The sequence below is a fragment of the Hypomesus nipponensis genome, chromosome 17 (assembly GCF_054491055.1).
Source record: "Hypomesus nipponensis isolate SF chromosome 17, ASM5449105v1, whole genome shotgun sequence".
Taxonomy (NCBI): Eukaryota; Metazoa; Chordata; class Actinopteri; order Osmeriformes; family Osmeridae; genus Hypomesus; species Hypomesus nipponensis.
Window position 1 is genome coordinate 17053370 of NC_140377.1, and position 22825 is coordinate 17076194.

General features: G+C 41.4%; 1 protein-coding gene across 3 annotated transcripts in view; it reads left to right on the forward strand.

Moving 5' to 3' along the window:
* The first annotated feature begins 2487 nt into the window (after positions 1 to 2487).
* Positions 2488 to 22825, forward strand: part of taok2a (TAO kinase 2a) — a 67985-nt gene continuing 47647 nt past the window's right edge. For 2 of the 3 annotated variants that reach the window (XR_014731698.1, XM_084677046.1), the window contains exons 1-4: positions 2489 to 2859; positions 17933 to 18070; positions 18316 to 18387; positions 18838 to 18939. Coding sequence is in view for 2 of the 3 variants with exons in the window: in XM_084677046.1 (XP_084533172.1) it covers positions 17942 to 18070; positions 18316 to 18387; positions 18838 to 18939 (303 nt within the window). In the remaining variant the exon portion in view is untranslated. Of the gene's footprint in view, positions 2860 to 17932; positions 18071 to 18315; positions 18388 to 18837; positions 18940 to 22825 lie in introns of all 3 variants that reach the window. The other variant, XM_084677048.1, reaches the window with a different exon arrangement.

Consider the following 22825-nt stretch of genomic DNA (forward strand, 5'->3'; position numbering starts at 1 on the left):
AATGCTTTATTCTTGCCTGCCCATGTGCATTTTTGCATTATGTAGGATAGAAGTGAGGATGGACTCAATGATGGCTGTGTAGAAGTGCACCATCATTGTCTTTGGCAGGTTGAATTTCTTCAGCTGCTGTAGGAAGTACATCCTCTGTTGTGCTTTTTTGGTGAGGGAGCTGATGTTCAGTTCCCAAATGAGGTCCTGGGAGAGGATGGTGCCCAGGAAGCGGAAGGACTCCACAGTGCTGACTGGGGAGTCATTCAGGGTGATGGGGGTGAGTGGGGCTGTGTTCTTCCTGAAGTCCACATCCATCTCCACTGTCTTAAGAGCATTGAGCTCTAAGTTGTTCTGGCTTCACCAGGTCACCAGGTTGTCAGCTTCCCACCTGTAGTCAGACTCGTCCCCGTCAGAGATGAGCCCAATGAGGGTGGTGTCATCCGCAAACTTCAAGAGTTTGATAGATGGATGACTCGAGGTGCAGCTGTTGGTTTACAGGGAGAAGAGCAGAGGAGAAAGGACGCAGCCCTGAGGAGATCCGGTGCTGATGGACCGGGAGTCAGAGACTTGTGTTCCCAGCTTAGCGCACTGCTTCCTGTCAGACAGGAAGTCTGTGATCCACCTGCAGGTGGAGTCGGGCACGTTCAGCTGGGAGAGCTTGTCCTGGAGCAGGGCGGGGATGATGGTGTTGAAGGCAGAGCTGAAGTCCACAAACAGGATCCTGGCGTAGGATGCTGGGGAGTCCAGATGCTGTAGGGTGAAGTGGAGGGCCATGTTAACGGCATCATCCACCAACCTGTTGGCTCTGTAGGCAAACTGCAGTGGGTCCAGGAAGGGGTCTGTGATGGATTTGAGGTGTTCCAGCACAAGGCGCTCAAAAACTTCATTAACACAGAGGTCAGGGCAACGGGTCTGTAGTCATTAAGTCCTGTTGGCCTTGGCTTTTTGGGCACAGGGATGATGGTGGAGGACTTGAGACAGGCTGGCACATGGCATGTCTCCGGGGAGGTGTTAAAGATGTTTGTAAACACAGGAGACAGCTGGTCAGCGCAGTGCTTGAGGGTGGCAAGAGAGACAGAGTCCGGCCTAGCTGCTTTGCGGGGGTTCTGCCTCTTGAAAAGTCTGTTAACTGCAAATCGTTTTCTGCTCCTGCAAATCGTTTTCTGCGACTGTGAATCTTTTTCTGCGACTGCTAATTATTATTGACCCTAATTTGACTCCATATACTTTTGGTGGACTTTTGTGGACAAACTTTGTTGACTCATCTCTTAAAATCGCCTTTTATTTTTGAGTTTTGACAGTATCCGTGATCTTAGTTTCCTACTCTTAATTGTGAATGCAAACTTATTGATTTTAAATGCTCCGGAAATTAAGAGTTGCTCGTGTGATGGGTATGTAACAGCTGTAGCTACGACAAGGCTCGCTCGCCACTCACTGGGCTCGAACGCACAACCTCCGACTTGCCAAGCGTGACCACTACCAGCTACGCCAAAGAAAAGCTAGCTCTTCGTTGACGCGGATGACCTGTTACATACTTGAGGAGCGAGTTTCACGGTTCTAACTCCGTTACCCTCACCCCTCTGAAGCTCACTCCGGCGGTTAGCTGCGCTAACTTTGTGAATCTGGGTCACAGCACCAATGTGACGGGTATGTAACAGCTGTAGCCACGCTCCGTCACGACAAGGCTCACTCGCCACTCACTGGGCTCAAACGACGACCTCCGACTTGCCAAGTGTGACTACTACCAGCTACGCCAAAGAAAAGCTCGCTCTTCGTTGACGCGGGTGGCCTGTTACATACCTGAGGAGCGAGTTTCACGAGTCAAACTCCGTTACACTTGACTAGCCTAAGGATATGTCCTGTGTAACTGTGATTCTGTATGGATTCTCGAGCCATAGTGTCATATTGATGGTATTATGAGGTGTATTAATTTAGGTAGGGCCAAGTATAACGTCACTAAAGGCCAAGGCGTGAAATGCACGGCCCACCTCTGCTACCCAATCATATTAAGCATAAGACTTAAAATTAAAGTATATGATGTTTCTAAAAGTATGTGTAACAGAATGAAGCAATACATTTTATTTTAACTGTTCAAATGTGAGCTATTTTATTTTTTTCCTTCTCTCATTTTCAAACCTTAGGCTATAACACTTTTGATTGGGTGGGCCGGCTGTCAATCTGGGAGGCACTGGCCCACCCTGGCCTTTGGCATCACCCCTGTTACATGTACATTTAATTAGACAATTTGTATTCCTTTTAGGGATTTAATAATTCTCCAAAAATACCAAGTAGATTAATCTTTAAACATATATTCATGTTTGATATACGATATACTAAACGATAATGATAACCTCGAGAACCCATTAAATCGGAACGTGTACGCCACTGAATTTATGCTCTTATTTTGAAGGTGAATTCTCCAAATCTAAAATTATTTTGAGCATTGCTACTTCTGCCATCTTGTTTTCCGGATAGCAAAAAGGTGTGAGGCGGAATCACACGGGTTGAGGGAGAGAGGTATTTGGGTCGTGTGCTATAAGTTTGAGGAATAGACGGATGTTACAATATGAAAGGCAGGGAATCGGGCGCAGATGACCAGCCACAACACCCCGGATCACATCAGAAAACAACTAGCAAGAGCTATCGAGCTATTCTAGTAACAATAGTATAATGTCATAGCGGGTATTCTGAGTTGGCTTGCTATTATTTGTAGGATATATATTTTTCGTCGCATCTAGTCTCGTGAACTAAAACTGACAATGGAATTTACTTTGATTTGAACGCAAGAACATAGTCTCATCTCCGTGTTAGCTACGAGACCACTGCAAGGTTTTTTCGTGGCTAGGCAAGGATCACAACAAAGCCGCGGTAAGTTACGCAAACTAACACCAACGTCTAACTACAAAGTTTATTTAACTATACGTACATGAACTACATCCCTACCGACCATGTATACAATGTGGCCACCGTTGCTATTCAGGAGCTAGGTTACCTTTAGCGAGGCAATGTTGGACACAGAGACATGAAGCTAGCTAGTGTGACGCGGGCGTGCTGTTTTGGCGGCCTTGGCTACTGACTAGCCAGCAAATTACTAGGCCTTTTTCGTGTTGTAACCACCTATGATTTGATTTCATATTTTACAGCTCGCTAGCTCCAAGTTAGGTTTAGCAAATAATCCTTTCTTACTCAGTGGTTGTCAGTATACCGTAGACTCTGGGATACTACAGTATGTGCAAGTTAGCTAGGCTACCACAAGCAGATTAGGCATACTTTGGTTGTCAGCCGTAGGGTGGACAGACCAAAAATGTCCTATAGTTGTTGTTTTCTTTCCAATCCGTATGTAACCTAACGTAATTTGAACTAATCCGAAATCAACGGAGTTACAAGCGTCAACAAATTCCAAACTCAACTTATTGCTCATTTAAAACTGTGTTAAAAAACACAATTGTGAGATTTAATGTACAATACGACTTACGCTGATATTATTAGTACATTTACTTTAGAAAACAGTAGTCAATTTTCGCTTGTTGACTGAGGCGTTAGCATAATTGACGCTAGCCTCTGTGGGACAACATACGATAGCGGTCAGTGATACATCCGTTTTCAATCGTTAAAATAATAAACATGACTCTCATATCAGTGAACGTTTTATGATTTATTATGACATAATATTACTAGTAAACAATTAATGGGTACAATTATCATTATATACCTGTAGTTTTAAGCCTGTACGCGACGCGGTTTAGAAAAACCTACTGCTGTTTAGGAAGCCAAACGGCGAAAGTAAAATCTCGGCACTCCCCTTACAGAAATCTAAATTCCCAGATTAGTTTTTCAATTGGTGACTCAACCTGTCACTCAAATTAGATGGTATTCCCTGTGTGAATACCATCCCGTATGTAGCACAAAGGTTTTCCCATTTTGAACCTTGGGAAATTTATATTTAAATTTAAATTTAAACCTAGCCCAATTTATACTTTTGAAAAGGTCGCCGACAGAAATGGCGTCACGGTCGACACTTTTAAAGCCTAGTTGGTCTTCGGCGACCAAACTAGCCTAGTTTATACTTATGTCGCCGACACTTTTGAAATGGTCGCCGACAAAAAAAAGTGTCGCTCAGGCTGCTGCATTTATACTTCGGGAAACAGTCGCCTGTGCTCAAGGTTCGCGTGACGTAAACGGAATCAATTTAAGCCTAGTTTATACTTATGTCGCGGATACTTTTGAAATGGTCGCCGACGAAGAAGAAAAAGTGTCGCTGAAGCTGCTGCATTTATACTTCGGCAAACAGGTAGCTATGGTTATATTGTTTACGCTTTGTAGCCTAGGTGATCGATCGGAGAAAAATGGCTGTAGCTAATTTTGAGAGGCATTATAAAGGTGTGGATATGTTCTAACTTGCTCCGACCAATCTCTCCTCTATTCCTTCCATCTTAAACAGCTGTTGAGCGTTCACTGAAAATTCAAAACAATGCAGTCAACGACGCGTGCCGTCTATCTAGCCAATCACACTTGCGCGACACTGTGACGATATCAGCGCCAGTAGAAATTTCTCTTGGTAGGCAACACTTTCAAGCGACGGTTAAAAGTGTCGACCGTGACGCAATTTCTGTCGGCGACCTTTTCAAAAGTGTCTGCGACCTAAGTATAAATTGGGCTTTACTGTTACATTTGTAGCTATGGTTACATTGTCTATGCTTTACCCTAGGTGATCGATCGGAGAAAATGGCTGTAGCTAATTTTGAGGCATTATAAAGGTGTGGATATGTTCTAACTTGCTCCGCCAATCTCTCCTCTATTCCTTCCATCATAAACAGCTGTTAAGCGTTCACTGAAAATGCAAAACAATGAAGTCAACGACGCGTGCCGTCTATCTAGCCAATCACACTTGCGCGACACTGTGACGACATCAGCGCCAGTAGAAAGGTCTCCTGGTAGGCGACACTTTCAAGCGACGGTTAAAAGTGTCGACCGTGACGCCATTTCTGTCGGCGACCTTTTCAAAAGTGTCTGCGACCTAAGTATAAATAGGGCTTTAGGCCCCGTTTACACAGAAGAAATATGCACACATTATCATGCGGTTGGGCCTTTCATTTACACGAAAACTGAGGTTTTATCACGGAACACAATAATTTCTAAAAACTCTGGCCAATGTGGAGATTTCTGAAAACTCAGTTTTTGTGTTTGTGTGTGCACTAGCACACTTTTAGGTTTCAAACGTCACAGTATGGGACTAAAAAAGCATCACGTCATGTGAGCGTCCTGTTTATAGCAATAGGTGCGTTCGACTTCATGCAGCCCGGCTGACTTGAAGGAGCCAATGGCTTTCTCAGCTTCAACGCAGCCGGCTGTCAGGACTGCCAGTGCTGCATGAAGTCGAACACAACTAGCGTAATGGGGTCATTTATTTGTGAATTGCGTTACATTTCTGAATAACAAAATTCATTTGTGCATCACATTTGTGAATCATTCAAACAAATGAACCTCGCTCCTGAAAGGTGAAGGAAGTCGATCGTGTTATTCGTAGTTGTTGTTGATTTTGAAAATTCTGATAGGTTTGCATGGCTTTATCCTTCACATTACACTGCCGCCTACAGGTTTGGCATAGTTATGATGGCGCTCGGGGGCGTATATGCGGGTTAGGGCTGGGCGATATGGGTAAAAAATTATCGATATAGATATTTATATTTACATTCGATAACGATAATTAAACGATAGACCACAGATGTATAGTAATAGCTAAATAAGTCTCCTCCTCAACTTTTTTCCCTACACTCGGCATAAGGTTTAAGCAGAGCAGTGTGAGAGAAATGTTTGCAGCCAGGGAGCGTGTACCTGGGGTCAAGTAACTTAAGCTTTATAAAACCTTGCTTTTTATCAATAGACCAATTATTTGTTTGTAAACATTTGGGATGCGCGCGCAACGTGGTTGCAGAAAACCGGGAACGGATAGCATTTTAAATGTCAAAAGGAACACACGGATAATACAAATAGTTAGATTTAAAAAGATCAAAAAGGTCGAGGAGGACAGCCTTTAAGAGAGAAAGCGATTACCCATTGATCTGTCGCATCAGAATTTTGGTTTGGGTCACGAAAGTCTTGAAATTTGAGTGAGAATGTTGCCGGTACAGACGCATAGTCGAGCGGCAACCATGTCTTCACATCATGTCACAAAGTTCATAATTTTACAGTTTTACATTCAATCAACAAGAACTCCACATTTGCAGTTTGTCGTATTACCAGATTTGGTAACCACCTGTTTGTTTACTACACCAATTTGCACCGAACATTGTCTGCTCTTTGTCGGATTTAAAAAAGCCAAACAACTTTCAAATTACTGAACAAGACTAACCCTTTTTATCAACAATTTCTTAATTGGAAGTTGCTCCCTCGCCATGGCTATCGCTGCCACTGTTTTCTGCAATAAGACTAATTTTCCGCAGTTTACATTAGCTACTCCACTCGATGTGCTCCGTATATTTTAGTGAGCGTAGGCTATTTCTCCGCAACTTCCTGCTGCATCACAGAAATTAAATGGACTGCTGTTCCTAATTATTCTCTATCGACATTATTGATATTATTGAAAATGAATTAATGTTACGATATCTTTATCAAGGGAAGTCATTACTTCGATAGTTATTTTTATTGATTTATCGCCCAGCCCTAATGCGGGTTAATGTAAACAGAAACATTTTTGAAAACGTACTTGGGCAGAAATATTTGTTTCTGTAAATACCCTGCTATGTGTAAACGTGGCCTAAGTGTCGCCTACCAGGAGAAATTTCTACTGGCGCTGATATCGTCACAGTGTCGCGCAAGTGTGATTGGCTAGATAGACGGCACGTGTCGTTGACTGCATTGTTTTGAATTTTCTGTGAACGCTCAACAGCTATTTAAGATGGAAGGAATAGAGGAGAGATTGGCAGAGCAAGTTAAAACATATCCACAACTTTATATTGCCTCTCAAAATTAGCTACAGCCATTTTTTCCGATCGATTACCTAGGCTACAAAGCGTAAACAATGTAACCATAGCTATGAGTTTGCCGAAGTATAAATGCAGCAGCTTCAGCGACACTTTATTTTCCTTCGTCGGCGACCATTTCAAAAGTGTCGGCGACATAAGTATAAACTAGGCTTAAGGGGTCTGGAATTGGCTGAGTACTTTGAGTCATTGGCTACAAACCTGGGGTGTTTACCGAAAACATCGCAAGCCTAAACCCAATTTATACTTAGGTCGCAGACATTTTGAAAAGGTCGTCGACAGAAATGGCGTCACGGTCGACACTTTTAACCGTCGCTTGAAAGTGTCGCCTACCAGGAGAACTTTCTACTGGCGCGGATGTCATCACATAGTGTCGCGCAAGTGTGATTGGCTAGATAGACGGCACGCGTCTTTGACTGCATTGTTTTTAATTTTCAGTGAACGCTCAACAGCTTTTTAAGATGGAAGGAATAAAGGAGAGATTGGTAGAGCAAGTTGGAACATATCGGCACCTTTTTATAATGCCTCTCAAAATTAGCTAGTATAAATTACGGTCATTACCCGGCTTCCACAGAGCTTGATAACGACCCATTCATTTGAAGCAGGTGTGCTGGAGCAGGGAAACATCTAAAACATGCTCTCTAGGACCAGGGTTGCCTACCCCAGGCCTAGCCTCTTACTGAGATCACAGCACGTCACGGTTGTGGGCATGGATGGATTAAGAAACCATGGGCCCCTGGATCTGGATGTGTCAAGGCCCCCCCCCCCCCCCCTCACCGCAAAGAAAAACAAACATTTCTCTTGGCAAACAATTTCTTTTTTTTGGTCAGGAATAATATTGATATTGTTGTTTTAAAACACAAAAGTACTTCAATCAACAAAATAAACAAAGTTTATATATAAAAATATTTTTATACAAATATAAAATATTTTATAGTTGTAACCATAGACGAGAGTGTACATTTGTAGCCCACACAACCCCCTCTCTTTCTTGAAAAATTACCTTCATAGGCTTAACAATATTATATCTTCAATAAATAGTGTGTGTGGGTGCTTAGACACAGCTCTAATGCTATTGTTTTGCACTTGCTTTTTGGATTTCTCCCTACAAAGTTGAAGGGCCCATATTGCATGGAGTACTCGGCTCCTCTAAAGTCCTATAGATAAACTGAGGGGATAAACACTCACTTGAAAGGTATCATGAAGGTTTCTATCTTCATATTGAATGTTTAGGCTATTTTTAATTTTAATCAGTAGGACTTTTGGGGCCCTGTTAAAGGGGCGATTGATTGCAAAACCGATTTTACCTTGTCATAGTTGAATAACGACAGTTCGGTGGGTAAAATGAAGATACAGTGAATATCAAAGTCCATTGACACCTCTTTCCTATGCAAATCTCAAAAAGAAAAAATTTGGCTGTAAAACGCTAGCTTTTCAACAAAGCCACCGGTGTGACATAGGACCGTGAACATTTCACCCAAGACAGTTTTGACAACCTTGGACAATTTCAAGCAGGATTTGCTAGGAAGCTGAACCTGGAAAGAGGTGCTGTTCCGACCGTATGCTCATTGCAACCGCAAGCTATAAGGACAGTATGATGTTGTGCTAACAGTTATTAGCAATGCTAACGTTTCCTGTATATAGCATACCAGGTAGAATGCTAAATACGTTTCTACACACATCAAATGACTCTAGCTAGACTAGCTGTAGTCGGCATTAGAAGGGAAGCTTCCGAAAAAAATAGCCAGAAAACGAACAGCAGTCTGGCTTATTGCTAACGCCTGTCTAGATAATCTATTTGAAAGAACTGGAGAAAGGCAGGTGCTAGATACAGTATACGTTAGCATTGTTAGTAACTGTTACTAGTAACACCTAGACTGTAGTAGGCATGTAAACTAGTTAAGCTTGCTAACGCAAGAGCATAAGTAGAATGTGTGATAATTTAGCCTAGTTTATTGGCAATGGGGCTAACGTTGTTTCATGTTCCTGACTGTTTCATTCAAATAAATAATCCGTGTCATGTAAATCTACAATTGGCGATTGCATGTTTGTCCAGATCTTTGTCAGGTAATTTTTCAGCAAGATATCTAGAGCTAGCTAACTGAAGCCGAGTTGAATCACGATATGGTTTGGTTGCTAAGCCTAACGTTCTACCCACCCAAGTTATTCCAGTTTGCTTCAACAACCGAAGTGGAAACAAGTAATGTTATCATTTCAAATGATATATAGTCAATCTGTTGAAAACAGTGTTGTGTAGACATAATAGATTTATTTGCGTGTTTTTATGTCAAGTCTACACCTTCGGTGTTTCAGTGAGTGCTGTTGTTAGGCGTGTTGCGTTTTTGCTCCCCAGCTTCACTCGTTGAAAACCAGCCAATCAGCGCGCAGCTTATCTAAATATTAATGAGCATACCATAAAAGGAGAAAAGCTAGTGTTTTTTCCCGGGAACATTTCAGAGGATCTATCAGGGGGCATAGAAGAGCACCCGGGCCATTTTCAACCCAACCAATGTTACATACCCTAATCGGAGACCTTAAGGAACAGTGTGAAATACCCCAAAAACCCAGTCAATCGCCCCTTTAAAGACATTAATGACTTAAGCCATGCATATACCGGCAACGGCGCATATCATCATTGTTTTGCTTTTCCCTCCGTTATACCGAACTCGCACCGAACCATGATGCCGCAATTACGCCCTGATGGTGTAATTGCGATGACACAGTAAATAATTCCTCTTTCAAGTAATAAGCCCCCCGTTCAAGTGTTAAGCATTAAATTAGCTGCACGGTCTGTGGAGATCTTGGGACAAAGCCACTTATTTTGTGTTTTGCTAATGCAGGATTCGGTCAAATAAATTCTGTAAAATAGAGATCATTTTATTTAGTTTGAGTTTTTTAACTAAACTAAAACTAAAGTTCTCTTCCACTTGCCTTACAAAAAATCCACTTGTCCCGCACAAGCGGACAAGCCTTAATGTCGAGCCCTGACAGCTGTTTAAACTTAGACCAAATCTGACAATGCTTGCCACTGGCGAACTGCTTTTTTACATTTATTATCCAGTTACTGAACTTTGTGTAATCCATGTCTGGGAATGGCTCAATTGGATGAGATGTTTTGCTGGTCAGCAAAGGGTTGCTGGTTTAAAACCACACAGATGCATAGTTTTTTATTCTTACAAAACGGTTTCTAGTCTTTCGGTCAATCCTCCGGTTGTAAAACATAGAAATGTGTGTTTATTTGAGCCCATCACAACACTCCGATCATCTGTTTAGCGAGACTGTAAACCACTGCGAAACACGCCAGGTTCACCACAGTAGCTAGCTACTTGTAGTGTACGCATGTGACCTATTCACAACTGAGTTAGCTCTAATGAAGTATATTGATTGTTCTGTTGAATCCCTTGCCTGTTGCGCAAATTAATTTCAGTAACCTATGCCAGGACACATCGCCACTGATGCTAGAGCATGTTTTGAAATTCCCTTATGGCACCCTAAATAACCTTTTTGAAGCACTACAAGTAAGCTATTCTTTACAGCAGCAACCCGGTCATCCCGTTGTCCCGTTTTTATAGGAAATGTACAAGACAATATGGCTATTCATAAACTCTCAACAGTTGATGTGTAGCAGAGAGGCGGATTTGCAACCTCATGCTCTTTAGTATGAATATTTGGGGCTGGCTGAGTGGTTAGGGAGTTGGGCTATTAATCAGAAGGTTGTTGGTTCGATTCCCGGCCGTGCCAAATGATGTTGTGTCAGTGGGCAAGGCTTTTGTGGTGGAATTTCTAAGATTGAATGTCTGAAGTCAGAAGAATTTGTCTATCTGTTTATTCTTTCAAGCAAGGAGGAGCAGTTCTAAAACAGGATCATAAATTATGTCTGCAGTAGAAGGGCTCACTAAAGGTGTCATGATCTGAATACTTTTTTATACAGTAATTCCAGACAATTCCTCAATAACAGAAAGTTAAAAGGGAAATAGGTTGCACATGGTGACATGTTGTAGTGTCCTCCACCGACATACCAAGTTTGGTGTTGATATCTCAAAGACTTGCTGAGATTTGACTTCACTTCCTGTTTGGCGGCTTTTCTGATTAATTTGATTGGCTGTACCGGACAAACGTTTGTGAGGATCAAAATTATTTGAGAACTTTTGTGAGGTTGAAGATCATCTCTGGTAATTTTGAAGAAGATTTGACAAACAAGGAGTAGGCTTTCAAAGGTTTTTGATCAAACCGGAAATTGCGGTAAATCTATATAACTGGAAATTGACGCCATAGGGTCTGTTGAACTCGTCTTGATCCAGGGAATCCAATGGTACCTCGTTTTTGAAAATTGGTCAAAAGGTTTAAAAGTTGCGTGTGTAAGCACAAGTCCAACTTTGACCCATTGGTGGCGCTAGAGTGGTCTAATGGGAGAAATGAAACTTGGTGTAAGTATAGAAGGGACTGTGCTTAATAAGTGTTCCAAATTTCACAAAAAGTTACTGTATCGTTCTAGGGGCTACCATTGACTCCCATGGAACAAGGAAAAAGAAAATAAAGCTAACAATAACAATAGGTTTCTTCCTCACGGAGGAATCCTAAATATTGCTTCAGACAGCAATGGCGGGTTCCTCCTCAACATTGCAAACCTTTCCAAAATGGACTTATGCTTATGGGCCTATGCTACAAACAAGGAGTGTGGGTGGGGGCATGTTCAGCCCACCCTTTTCAGAAAAGCTTGGATGTGTGTGAAGATTCAAAGTTTCAAAGTAGCCCAAAAACATGCCACCCGCAATCATTACATTTTCACCCGCAACACTGTTTCCAAAGGTCCCCTAATTAGCAAGGAAGCCACAGATGGGGCAACATTGCCTGAGTTGATCTCTTTCAGACTTCGTCAATACACAACAAGAATCATCAGGATTATGCTAGGATAGTGCAAATGATCTGCTGCATACAAATGTAACCATGGATACTCCAGCAGATCCGATTTACCGAAATACTGGTGTCTCTAGTCCCATTTAACTACACAACATGCACAATCAAGGTGACCAACAGGATTATCTTAACTAACAAACAATAACATTACACACATCTAGTTGAACAAACACAACAACTGAAATCCCTGCAACGCTTTTCTAGCCTAACTGTTTTCCACAACTCTTTCCGTTTTTTGGCATGCTTCATTGCATGCTCAGTACCCAAGGGCACTATGCTACAATATGATTATCTAGCTGACAATGTATATGTAAAGATAACATCCAAGCTAGCAGTTTCGCCAAATCTGACTGCTGTTGTGTACACCATATGTACTGTGTTATGGTTGTTTGAGTTAAAGAACTTGCTAAATTAATTAAAGGTCCCATGACATGCTGTTTTTGGATGCTTTTATATCGGCCTTAGTGGTCTCATAATACTGTACTTGAAGTCTCTTTCCTGAAATTCAGCCATGGTGCAGAATTACAGCCACTCCGAGCAGTCCCACAATGAGCTTTCCTCAGGACATGCCGTTTCTGTGTCTGTAGCTGTAAATGCTAATGAGGAGGGGAGAGAGGCGGGGCAAGGTGGAGTGTGGTGGTGTGCTGTCAAATTAGTACTCAATTTATTACTTTGTATATATTCCAGGTGCAAGAAGATAGAAGATAAGCCTGTTTAGTCTCTTCTGATCACGCTAGTTTGCAAAGGTGCACACTCATTTCAATGAGGGGAAAGACGGATATTGCATGCGCCATAACACCAACAGCAGAACAGTTATCCAAATTTACATTACATTTATTAAGCTTTTATCCAAAGCAACTTCCAAGTGAGAGCTTTACAAAAGTGCATAGGTCACTGATCATAACAATGAGATAGCCCCAAACATTGCGGGTAGCCAAAACATGAAGGATACATTGTGAAAACGAAATAAGTCCCAAAGGGAAGGAACCATGAGAGCATGTAGTTAAACAAGTTACAACTAAACAACATGAACCTCAGAAGTGCAAGGGTGTACCTGTGGAAAAAGCAAGCGACAATAATACATTTCAGAGCGAGTACAATCATTTTAAGTCAGTTTCAACTAACCAACAAGAGCAACAAGTCTGTCGGTAAGAGTCATTGTGATCCTGGAGGAAACTAAGGTCCAGCCAATCATTCCACGCAGTGTGTGTATTCACACACATACTTGATGCTATCTACCTTCACATTAGCAACAGTAACTGGGCTGCTAGCTGCAGAGCTAATGTTACAGCCACATTCTTTGTGTACAAAACACTGTCAAGAGTCTTCATATGAGGGAGTCAGGTGGCTGAGCGATTAGGGAATCCGGCTAGTAATAAGAAGGTTTGTGAAAAATGGTGTCCTTGGGCAAGGCACTTAACCCTATTTGGCTCGGGGGAATGTCCCTGTAAGTTGTGTTAGGGTAAGATAAGAGCGTCTGCTAAATGAATAAATGTAAATATGAACTTTCATTGATACCAGTGTTTCCCCTAGGATTTTTTTTAGCAGTGGCGGCAGGTCTGTCCGCTCCCCCCCCCCGGCCGAAATAAAGTTCTAACCCTATATTTTGGAGTAGATTAATATAATAGTCTAATAACACATGTAATATTGAATTTTTTTTTTACTTCTATTTTCCGTAAAGCAATACAGTTAGGCTACTTAAATTATGTTCTAAATGGCAGAAATATGCCGTAACAACTTATTGTAAATGGTCAGTAGCCTAGCCTATCGATCAAGGTACTCGAAAGCATGTACACTGTTGGCTTCTTTTGATCTTGATAGGTAGGGCTGCACGATTATGGCCAAAATGATAATCACGATTATTTTGATCAATATTGAGATCACGATTAATTATCACGATTATTTGTTGATCTTAACCTAATCCAATTTAATTGTCACAATGAATTGTACCTGCAGAATGGATGTAAATAAAACTCAAAATATACAATCAATAAAAAACAAATGATCTCCGTCCACACTAGCGTTTTCATATAATTTTCCATATGTTTACCGTCCACACTAACACGGTACATGACAATCGTTGTCATGGTTACGCCACTCCTGACCTTCCCTCCCTCCCGCCACGGTGCCCTGTTTACATACTCCTCTGGCAATACTATTTGGTGTTTTAAAATTGTCCCACCAGCTAGCTGTTCAGCCAGGTCTCACCCAGAATCGCCGCTCTGTTTGGTTTAAACCGTCTCCTCTGCCTTGTCCCCCTATCAATCAGGCACACCGAGCAGGCTACAAAAATCACCTTCTGCGTAGGAGTAACGCATAGGCTATCTATTAAATGATAGGCTAATACTTGTACCTGAAATAGCCTACACTAACCAAACTGGTAAATAAATTATAGAGATGGAGCAGTATATTTCTTTCACCTTCCATGTTCATCTTGACATTAGCTAAAGCTACCCCCAATGCCAGTGGCGGCTCCTGAAAAAATTCTCAGGGGGGGCAATTTTTCTGATGATTTAGGTGACCTACACACATTTAAAAAAAGATATGTCCAGCAATAACATGAAGACAGGGGCAGCATATAAGTCAATACCAGAAGCATTTATTGACTGATCTCCAAACTGTTGGCTTACAAAAGCAAAATAAGTTATCACAGTAAAAATAATCAAGGGTGTTCTTTCCCATTCCTCAACACTGCATAAACAATATGCATTTCCATAAACAGATTGCAGGATCAACAAGAGCTTTTGTTTAAGAGTAAAAGAGAAATCCACACTTACACAATAAATAGTAACAGCATGGCAATAACAAGTAGACAAATTGTTGAGAAGTGGATCTTGAGAACTACATTTTGTGGAATGTAGGATATGACCAAAGTGCTACTTAATAAAAGCAAAGTAACGTTGTCCCAAATAGGGGAGTGAACAAGTGAGGCTTGACCTAGTGTGGTCTGGGCATCTTGGCTTTACACATTGAAGACCAAACCAGAATGATGAGGTGCTGCTAAGTTTAACTAAATAATTCTGATATACACATTACTTGCTTCTAAAAGGCCTCATTGTTGAATTGGAAATATGTGCACTTGAGCATAATTCACAACAAGCAAGCAGGAGCTTTTGATAGAGGGTACTGAAAACATTGATGCAAGTTATTGGTAATAAGACATTTTTATAGACTCCCATATTCTGCTCTCTTGTATAGATTTGTGAAAATGAACAGTCATAGACATTTTGAAACAGAATTTGAAAAATATTTCTAGAAAAGGTAAACACAGCTATCTGTATGGCTTTGTAAAAATGAACAACCACATTTTGGCCATTTGTATAGATTTGTAAATATGAACAACCATATTCTGGCCAATTGTATAGATTTGTAAAAATGAACATGAACGTTCAGTCTCTCCAAAAGCACACTGGCGATTGAGACTGAGGTTGATTCCGAGATGGGAAGGAACTCAAAAAAGTGCTCCTGCACTTTGTGGTTGTTATCTATGTACCTCAGCACAAGCACCAGCTGTGTCTGTGTAGAAACGTCAGTGGTCTCGTCAGCTTGGATAGCTACGAAGTTCGCCGACTTCACCTCCTCCACAATATGTTCCCTCATGACCGCTAGCATGCACTCCAGTAGCTCGTTTTGAATGGTCTTTGATGTGCCCTTGAAAACTTTAGCATTTTTAAGATGGTCATCAAACACCTCATCTAAGTGTGCCACAAAGTTGACAAGTCCAAGAAAAATACCAGGGTTGGTGGAGCCCTCAGTTTCATCTTTGCCTCGCAAAGATAACTCAAACACTCCGCAAAACTTCACACACTGGATTAGCCGGCTGAGGATGTGGCGGTTCTTGCTAACCTCATCGTTGTGGCGGCGGACAGCTAGCCTGTATCCCTCATCCAGTTGAGTGGCAATGTTCACTCTCCCCAAAGCAGACAATCTCAAACAGCTATCCATGTGGGTCTTTGACAGCTCATGTTTCTTAATCTTTTCTGAAAGATGGTGCATGTCCGTTACACCAGTCGCTGTCCAAGCGGTGCTGTCTGCCGTGCCGCCTTCAGGGTGAAAGAGTAAGCAGGGCTAGCAGAAGACTGCATTAGCTACATCGCAGCCTGCTTGCCAGGTTTTTCGTTCATACCAATTTTTGGAAAATCCTCGGGTGGAAGACTTTCCCCCTTTAGTAGAAACCTGTTGAATTATTAAATTTGGTCTGGGAGGTCCTAATTGTTTTGTTGCCAATTTATCTTGATTTGTTCGCCGACAAAAAGGAACTTCTTTCAAAGAGACAATCGAGTTGCACTGAACGCTAGCCATCTTGACAGTTAGTGATTGACGCTGCTACCCGCTCTTTTCTTAGTTACGTTCATGGTTATGTTACGTATGACGAAAGCGCGTAAGTGCAAGCCCTCCCGGAACCCATAGAGATTGTATTGAAAGCTCTGATATTTGAAAATTTTTCTGGGGGGTACTTTTTAGGGATGGGCCTTCGATTAAATTGTCTTAATCGACCGTCGGGAGAATTAACGATCGATTTTCGATCGATTGATCGACTGCGTGTTTCCGCATTGAGATCTGTAGCTATTACAAGAAGAACAACTATTTCTGTAACTGCTAGAAGCGGAGCCGACAGCTAGAAGCCGGTGCTCAAACACAACTGACCCTGCTTTTTTCCGGATAATTAACAAAGCTTCATAAAAAACTTTGCCCTCAACAATACTTAAGGGTAGCATATCCATCTCGATGGACTTGCAGATCCGTTGGGTAATTTTCTCTGCTCATTGTGCATCGCAGCTCCTCCGTGCTCTTAGAGCAGGATGCACCGCCACTAACCAGGGTCGGATGTACGTTCTTCAAGTGGTACATCATTTGAGTCGTGGAGGAGTTGTATTTATACTCAGCTTTGCAGTGTTGGCAGTGAGCAAAGTAATTTAAGTCAAAATGATCTCACGCTACACTTCGCCGTGACCTTTTCATGTTTACTTTTGAAATACATGGAAACTCGCCGGTAACTGAGTAGGCCTGTGGCGTTTTTTTTTCCCAAACATTGGCTTCGTTTGGTAAAATGTTTAATTGCTGCTACATAGCGAAATCCAACAGAACACGCATTCGTTTTATTGATGAACAAATAATGTCTTCGACGAAATTCTTAATGATCAATAATCGATCGTCGATTAATTATGCCCATCCCTAGTACTTTTATTCCGGGGGGTATTTTTATTTGATTTTGAGGATTTGTCTGGGGGGTGAAAAGAGTTGCTCAGTTCACAACGACAAAACACACAGATCACTTTGGTCTTGTCAATGGAACCATTTGGCAACTTTTAAAATTAAACTTCACATTCAGAATCTTATTACCATCCATTTTGGCGTCTCGCGCTCACCATCCACTCAAAACGTAACGTTAGCCTACTACTCCTTAGCCGGCTCGCAAGCCCAAACAAATGTGTGCGGCGTGCCTGTTGTTTTGTTTCTGGTCTAGCTAGATCCGGTGTGGTGTTGTAGTTTTTCTAATGTCAGTAGTTGTTGCGACAGCATGTGATTTTTTGCCCTGTTTCATTGCTGCTGAAACTATAGGGCACCAGGTTACCGTTCCCACAACATTAGGCTCATGACATGAAGCCTACAGTTTGAACATTTCCCGTGGCCAAATTGAAGATGTTTCCTATACTTCAGCCACAGCAGTGGCATAGACCTTGACCACAGAGCCTTTTCCATTTTTATCCTTATATTGATCTAGTTTAGTGTTCGGCTTTGGAAAAGGAACAAAAAGGACTCCTCCATCCAATCTTTCGGGGTATTTGTGTCTGTATTACAGGTACCTCACGCATAGTTTTTCACCATCCTGTATTACTAATTGTTTTACCTTGATGAAGATTTTAACTTATTTCTTGCGCCTGATGATATGGCTTGTCCGAGGTCTCTGCTCTTAGTAATGTTTACTATGGTATGATTGGACCATTTATATATTAGGGAGTGGCTTAGCAATAGGTCAATTAAATAATGATATTTATTTTCTCAATTAAGTCCATGAAACCTTCTTCTCCTTCTGCCAGGCCCTGGCCATGCCAGCGAGTGCTCGGGGCAATGTCAAGGACCCGGAGGTGGCAGACCTGTTTTATCGAGATGACCCAGAAAAGCTGTTTGCAGACCTCCGTGAGATCGGCCATGGCAGTTTTGGGGCTGTCTACTTTGTAAGGACCGTTTCTGTGCATCTTTTTTCTGCCTGTTTAACATGGATGATGTGTGAGAAGTCAGGTACACTTGAAGTAGCTATAATTGGTTACTAATTGGGTGTATCTGATGGAGAGAAATATGGAGAAGATAATCAACAGTAGAGGACTTTTCCGTTAGGAAAGGACTTATGGGCTTGTGGGGTCAGACGTAGTCCTACTATTCATGTATTTGTGTCACTGAACCTCTACCCGGTGTCCAACAGGCCAGAGATGTGCGTAACAATGAGGTGGTCGCCATCAAAAAGATGTCCTACAATGGCAAGCAGTCCAATGAGGTATATGAATACATCCATACATGCACAGAGCCAAGAGAGACTTACCAAAACATTTCTTCAGGGGGTTTCTAGTAATTTCAGGTGAACATTACATTATGCCACACTACAAATGATTGTTGTTAACAAGCAGTTTAAATGTGTAACTTTATCAAAACATAGATATGTATGGCCTATGCTATTGTAAAAGAAACATGTCAGTTTTAAATATCAGTTAAGACTGTTTTATTCTAATTTGTAGGACCAGGGAAAAACAAAAATAGTGGATGGTCATTTAGAACTCATCAAAGCCACTGATATTATTTTATATTGTCTGATAATAGTTAAGTGTAACGGAAAGCTAGCTGATGCCAGCTGATGTCATTGCTGCTTTGCCATGCTGATCTGAAAGCAAATCGGTGCACAAATTAAAATGCAATCGTATTATGAAGTCCATGAGTTTCATCCCCACAGAAATGGCAAGACATCATCAAAGAAGTGAAGTTTCTCCAGAAGCTTCGCCACCCCAACACCATTGAGTACAGAGGATGCTACCTTAGAGAGCACACAGCATGGGTCAGTGTGATACATTACAAGTGTGATACATGTTTTCTGCTGGAATGTGTATGCTTTATATTGGGGCAAAAGCTGCATAGGCAACCTACTGTTGTTCTCGTTTTTCTTATTAGGGGCCGAGCAGCAAAGCTGCGAAGGCACCCATTGTGTTTCTACCTTTTCTTATTATTGCTGGCTAAGCAGCGAAGCCACCTATTGTGTTTCTCCCTTATATTATTATTTATAGTAATTATTTACTAGGCGACAGCTAGTACCACTTGTAAGACCGATCTATGTTGTACATCTGCAATATACAGCATTGATAGCAGTCTTTTGAGAAGGATTTACTAAGTCAATGACATGATGAGTGACTAGGATAGATCGAGGGAGGAGGTTGATTGAGATTTGGGCTTAGTACAGTCATTCATCCAGACATACAGTAGTTGATAATTTAATCACTGCAGTAAGGCAAATGCAAGTATCTTATTGACAGTTGGGCTGCCACGATTTGTCGACGTAATCGACGACGTAGATTGAACGATTGAAAATGCGTCGACATCAATATTTGAAATCGACGCATCTTTTTTACATTTTTATTATTATATTAAAAAAAACCGCTTCAATTCATTATAACAGATGTTCTTCTTTAATATCACAATGTAATTGCTGCTTGCATGACGTCAGTTGTTGTTGGCTTGAGTCATTGGTCGGCTCCTGTCAACGCTCAAATATCATGGCAGCTGCAGCAGAGTCCGACTTGGTTCCGAAACCCGAGTCCCCAAATACCCAAAGCTTCAAAAGTATGGGAATACTTCGACTTAACGCTATCACCAAACAATAAGGGGGTTTGTACATTGTGCAAAGTTGCAATGGAATACCAGCAGCACTTGCGTTATGCATGAGCACCTGAAAAGAAAACATAGAGGCGCTGTACAGTATAGCTGCTATTTAGCAAACTTGTTAACCGTAACCATGACGCGTTGCTAGGACAACAGAGGCGTATGAAGTGATTTAAAGACGTTAGCCCTACTGTACTCCGGCTCTAGTCTGTGGTAAATTTAGACTACCTGGTTCTTAGATAATTGGCGAGTATCGCTCGAATCATTACCAAACTGGCATAAGCACCAGCCCAGAACCAGCACCTTGGAATTGTTGGTTAAAAAGGGGTGTGTGTTCGTGTATGTTGGGATATGTTATGTACCTTATCTAAATATTTTAATTAATTTAATTAACGTTGGAGTTGATAGTTTAAACCTACAGTTTAGCACTTTAATTTGTAATCCTTTGTTTGTCAATGACATCAAGTTTGTTGTTTTCAAAATAAAATGAACTGAAATGGTCAATTATTTTTGGGGGGAGGAAAATTAATTGTTTAGATTAATCGACTAATCGATAAAATAGTCTACAGATTAATTGATAGAAAAATATTCCTTAGTGGCAGCCCTAAGCAGTGTTCATGCATTATCCAAGTACAAAACAACACTAGGCTACTTAATTGTGTTATGCTTTCCCATCAGTGTCTAGTTCTGATGGCCATACCAAGACTGTACTTGCTTTAAAAGTATCAAACCCTCCAGTCTTCTTTTTGTTTGCCATAATTCAGTAAAAGCTGTATTCTAATTAATACAAAATATTTGTCATCAAGTTCTGATGTAGAAATCCAGCATCAAATCATTACACAACTGCCACTGAGGTTTCCAGTAAGTATCTCTACAGTGACCTGGGTCCTGTTCCTTAAAGGCAGCTCAAAAAAGATGGGATTAGTCCCAAACCTCACTTGAATTAACAAAACAAGTCAGTTGGGGCTAAAGCGCTTCCATAAAGACCAAGTTCACGCAATCCGACTAATTTGAGTCAAGTACTCAAGATAATTACAGGTGCACCATATCCGTAAGCAGCCTGAGAGGTAGAACATGGATCATATCAATCCACCATGGCAAAGCGCAATCACGTCCACGTGCCTTCTCCCCGAAAGAATGTTCTCTTTAAGCTGCGTACTATGACAGTTCCCTCATCCACCACCTCATCTAAATAAAATGACACACCATTGACATGAACGATACGTAGGTTGATGTCCTTTTTTACAGATCTTTACTTCATTGATTAGGAAACCGTAGGCCCACTAAACACATCTATGTTGACATTTTGGACCGTTTTAAACAAATAGCCTACAATTAACCAATAATAACTTTTTAACATGGTTTTTGTATTGGCGAAGTGAAGGATAGAGGCATGGATTTCGGTTTGTTTTTGCAGTTGTACATGATTTATGTAATTATGATCATTCTGTTGTGGTAATGTAGATCAAGACATATTTTATTTAGTATCAGCCTAAACGTTGATTTCACAAACTACCATATAATTAAAACGTAGTTTGTATCATTCTGAAATCATTGTTCATTAGTGTTTAATGCATTAGCCTACTGTATTTTTCGGACTATAATTCGCTCCGGAGTACAAGTCGCATCAGGCAAAGCATAAAGCAGTGGTTCCCAACCCTGGTCCTCAGGGCACCCCTGTCCTGCATGTTTTAGATGTTTCCCTGCTCTAACACACCTGATTCAAATGAGTTGTTATTCAGCTCTGCAGAAGCCTGCTTATGACCATTCATTTGAATCAAGCAGGGAAACATCTAAAACATGCAGGACCAGGGTTGGGAACCACTGGCATAAAGAACATACCTGGGAGGCTGAACAGGCTAAATTAACATAACAAGCTAGCGAGTCCAACAATCAAGTTACCGGTAAGCTAGTTCACCAAGCTCCCGATCTCATTCCACATCACTGAATCCGTTGAACTTGTTGGTTCATGTCAGTCAGTATGAATTAACATTTAAAAACATGTTAAATTATATATATTTTGATAATTGCACCCAACTATAAGTCGCAGGACCAGCCAAACTATGAAAAAAGTGCAACTTATAGTCCGGAAAATAAGGTAAATGTTTCATTTATTGAAGTTGATTTGCTATAAATGTAAATATTTTACTGATATTGGTAAAAAGTAAAATATGGCATCACGCCAGAAAGTCTGTGGTGTACCATCGTTTTCCTGTTGGGTCATTGTTACAGGAACGTTTGGTTAAACAATAACACGGGCTAAGCCTGACAGTTAAGGCCGATTTATACTTCTGCGTTTTTACGCACACGGGGAACGCCCTCTCCTTCAAGAAACGCCCTCTGCGTGTCTTCGCAGAGCCCTCGCACAGCTCTGCGTGCGCCTCCTGATTTTCCTGACTCCGTCTGTCCGTGCGTCTTTTTACGGATACCCCTTGGCTATGATTGGTCCGTATTGCGTCAGGGGTGGGGGGCGGGATTGCCGTGACCAACAAGAGAACAGAATCCTTTAACCGCCATTGTTGTAAGTTTTTACAACTCTTATTTCAGCTAAACAGTACATGTAAATCAGCATCTGAATTAAAATGTGACGAGAAATGGACAGTGTAGTTGCTGAATATGTGCTTATTTTATTGATGAAATGGTTCATTTGTAAATTTGCTCCGACCTTTCGATAACCTAGCTAGCATCGCAGTGCAGCGTCATCTACTGTTCTGGCTGTGAACTGCTTTCAGCACGCAGAGCCGTCGGAGTAGTATAAATTCAACCAGTCCGTCCGACTCCGTCCGACTCCGTGCGTGCGTCTGTCCGTTAACGGAGACGCAGAAGTATAAATCGGCCTTTAGGCTGCCCCCGACCAGGTAAATTTTGCTGCATAAGTTGCCATTGTAACTCGAGTTTGAACTACATTATAGTAGCAATCCACATACATTGACTGACCCAGGGTTGTGCAATATAACAAATCTCATAGGTCCTTTCATATCCCAATAACAATACATTTACATTTAGTCATTTAGCAGACGCTGTTATCCAGAGCGACTTACAGTAAGTACAGGGACATTCCCCCCGAG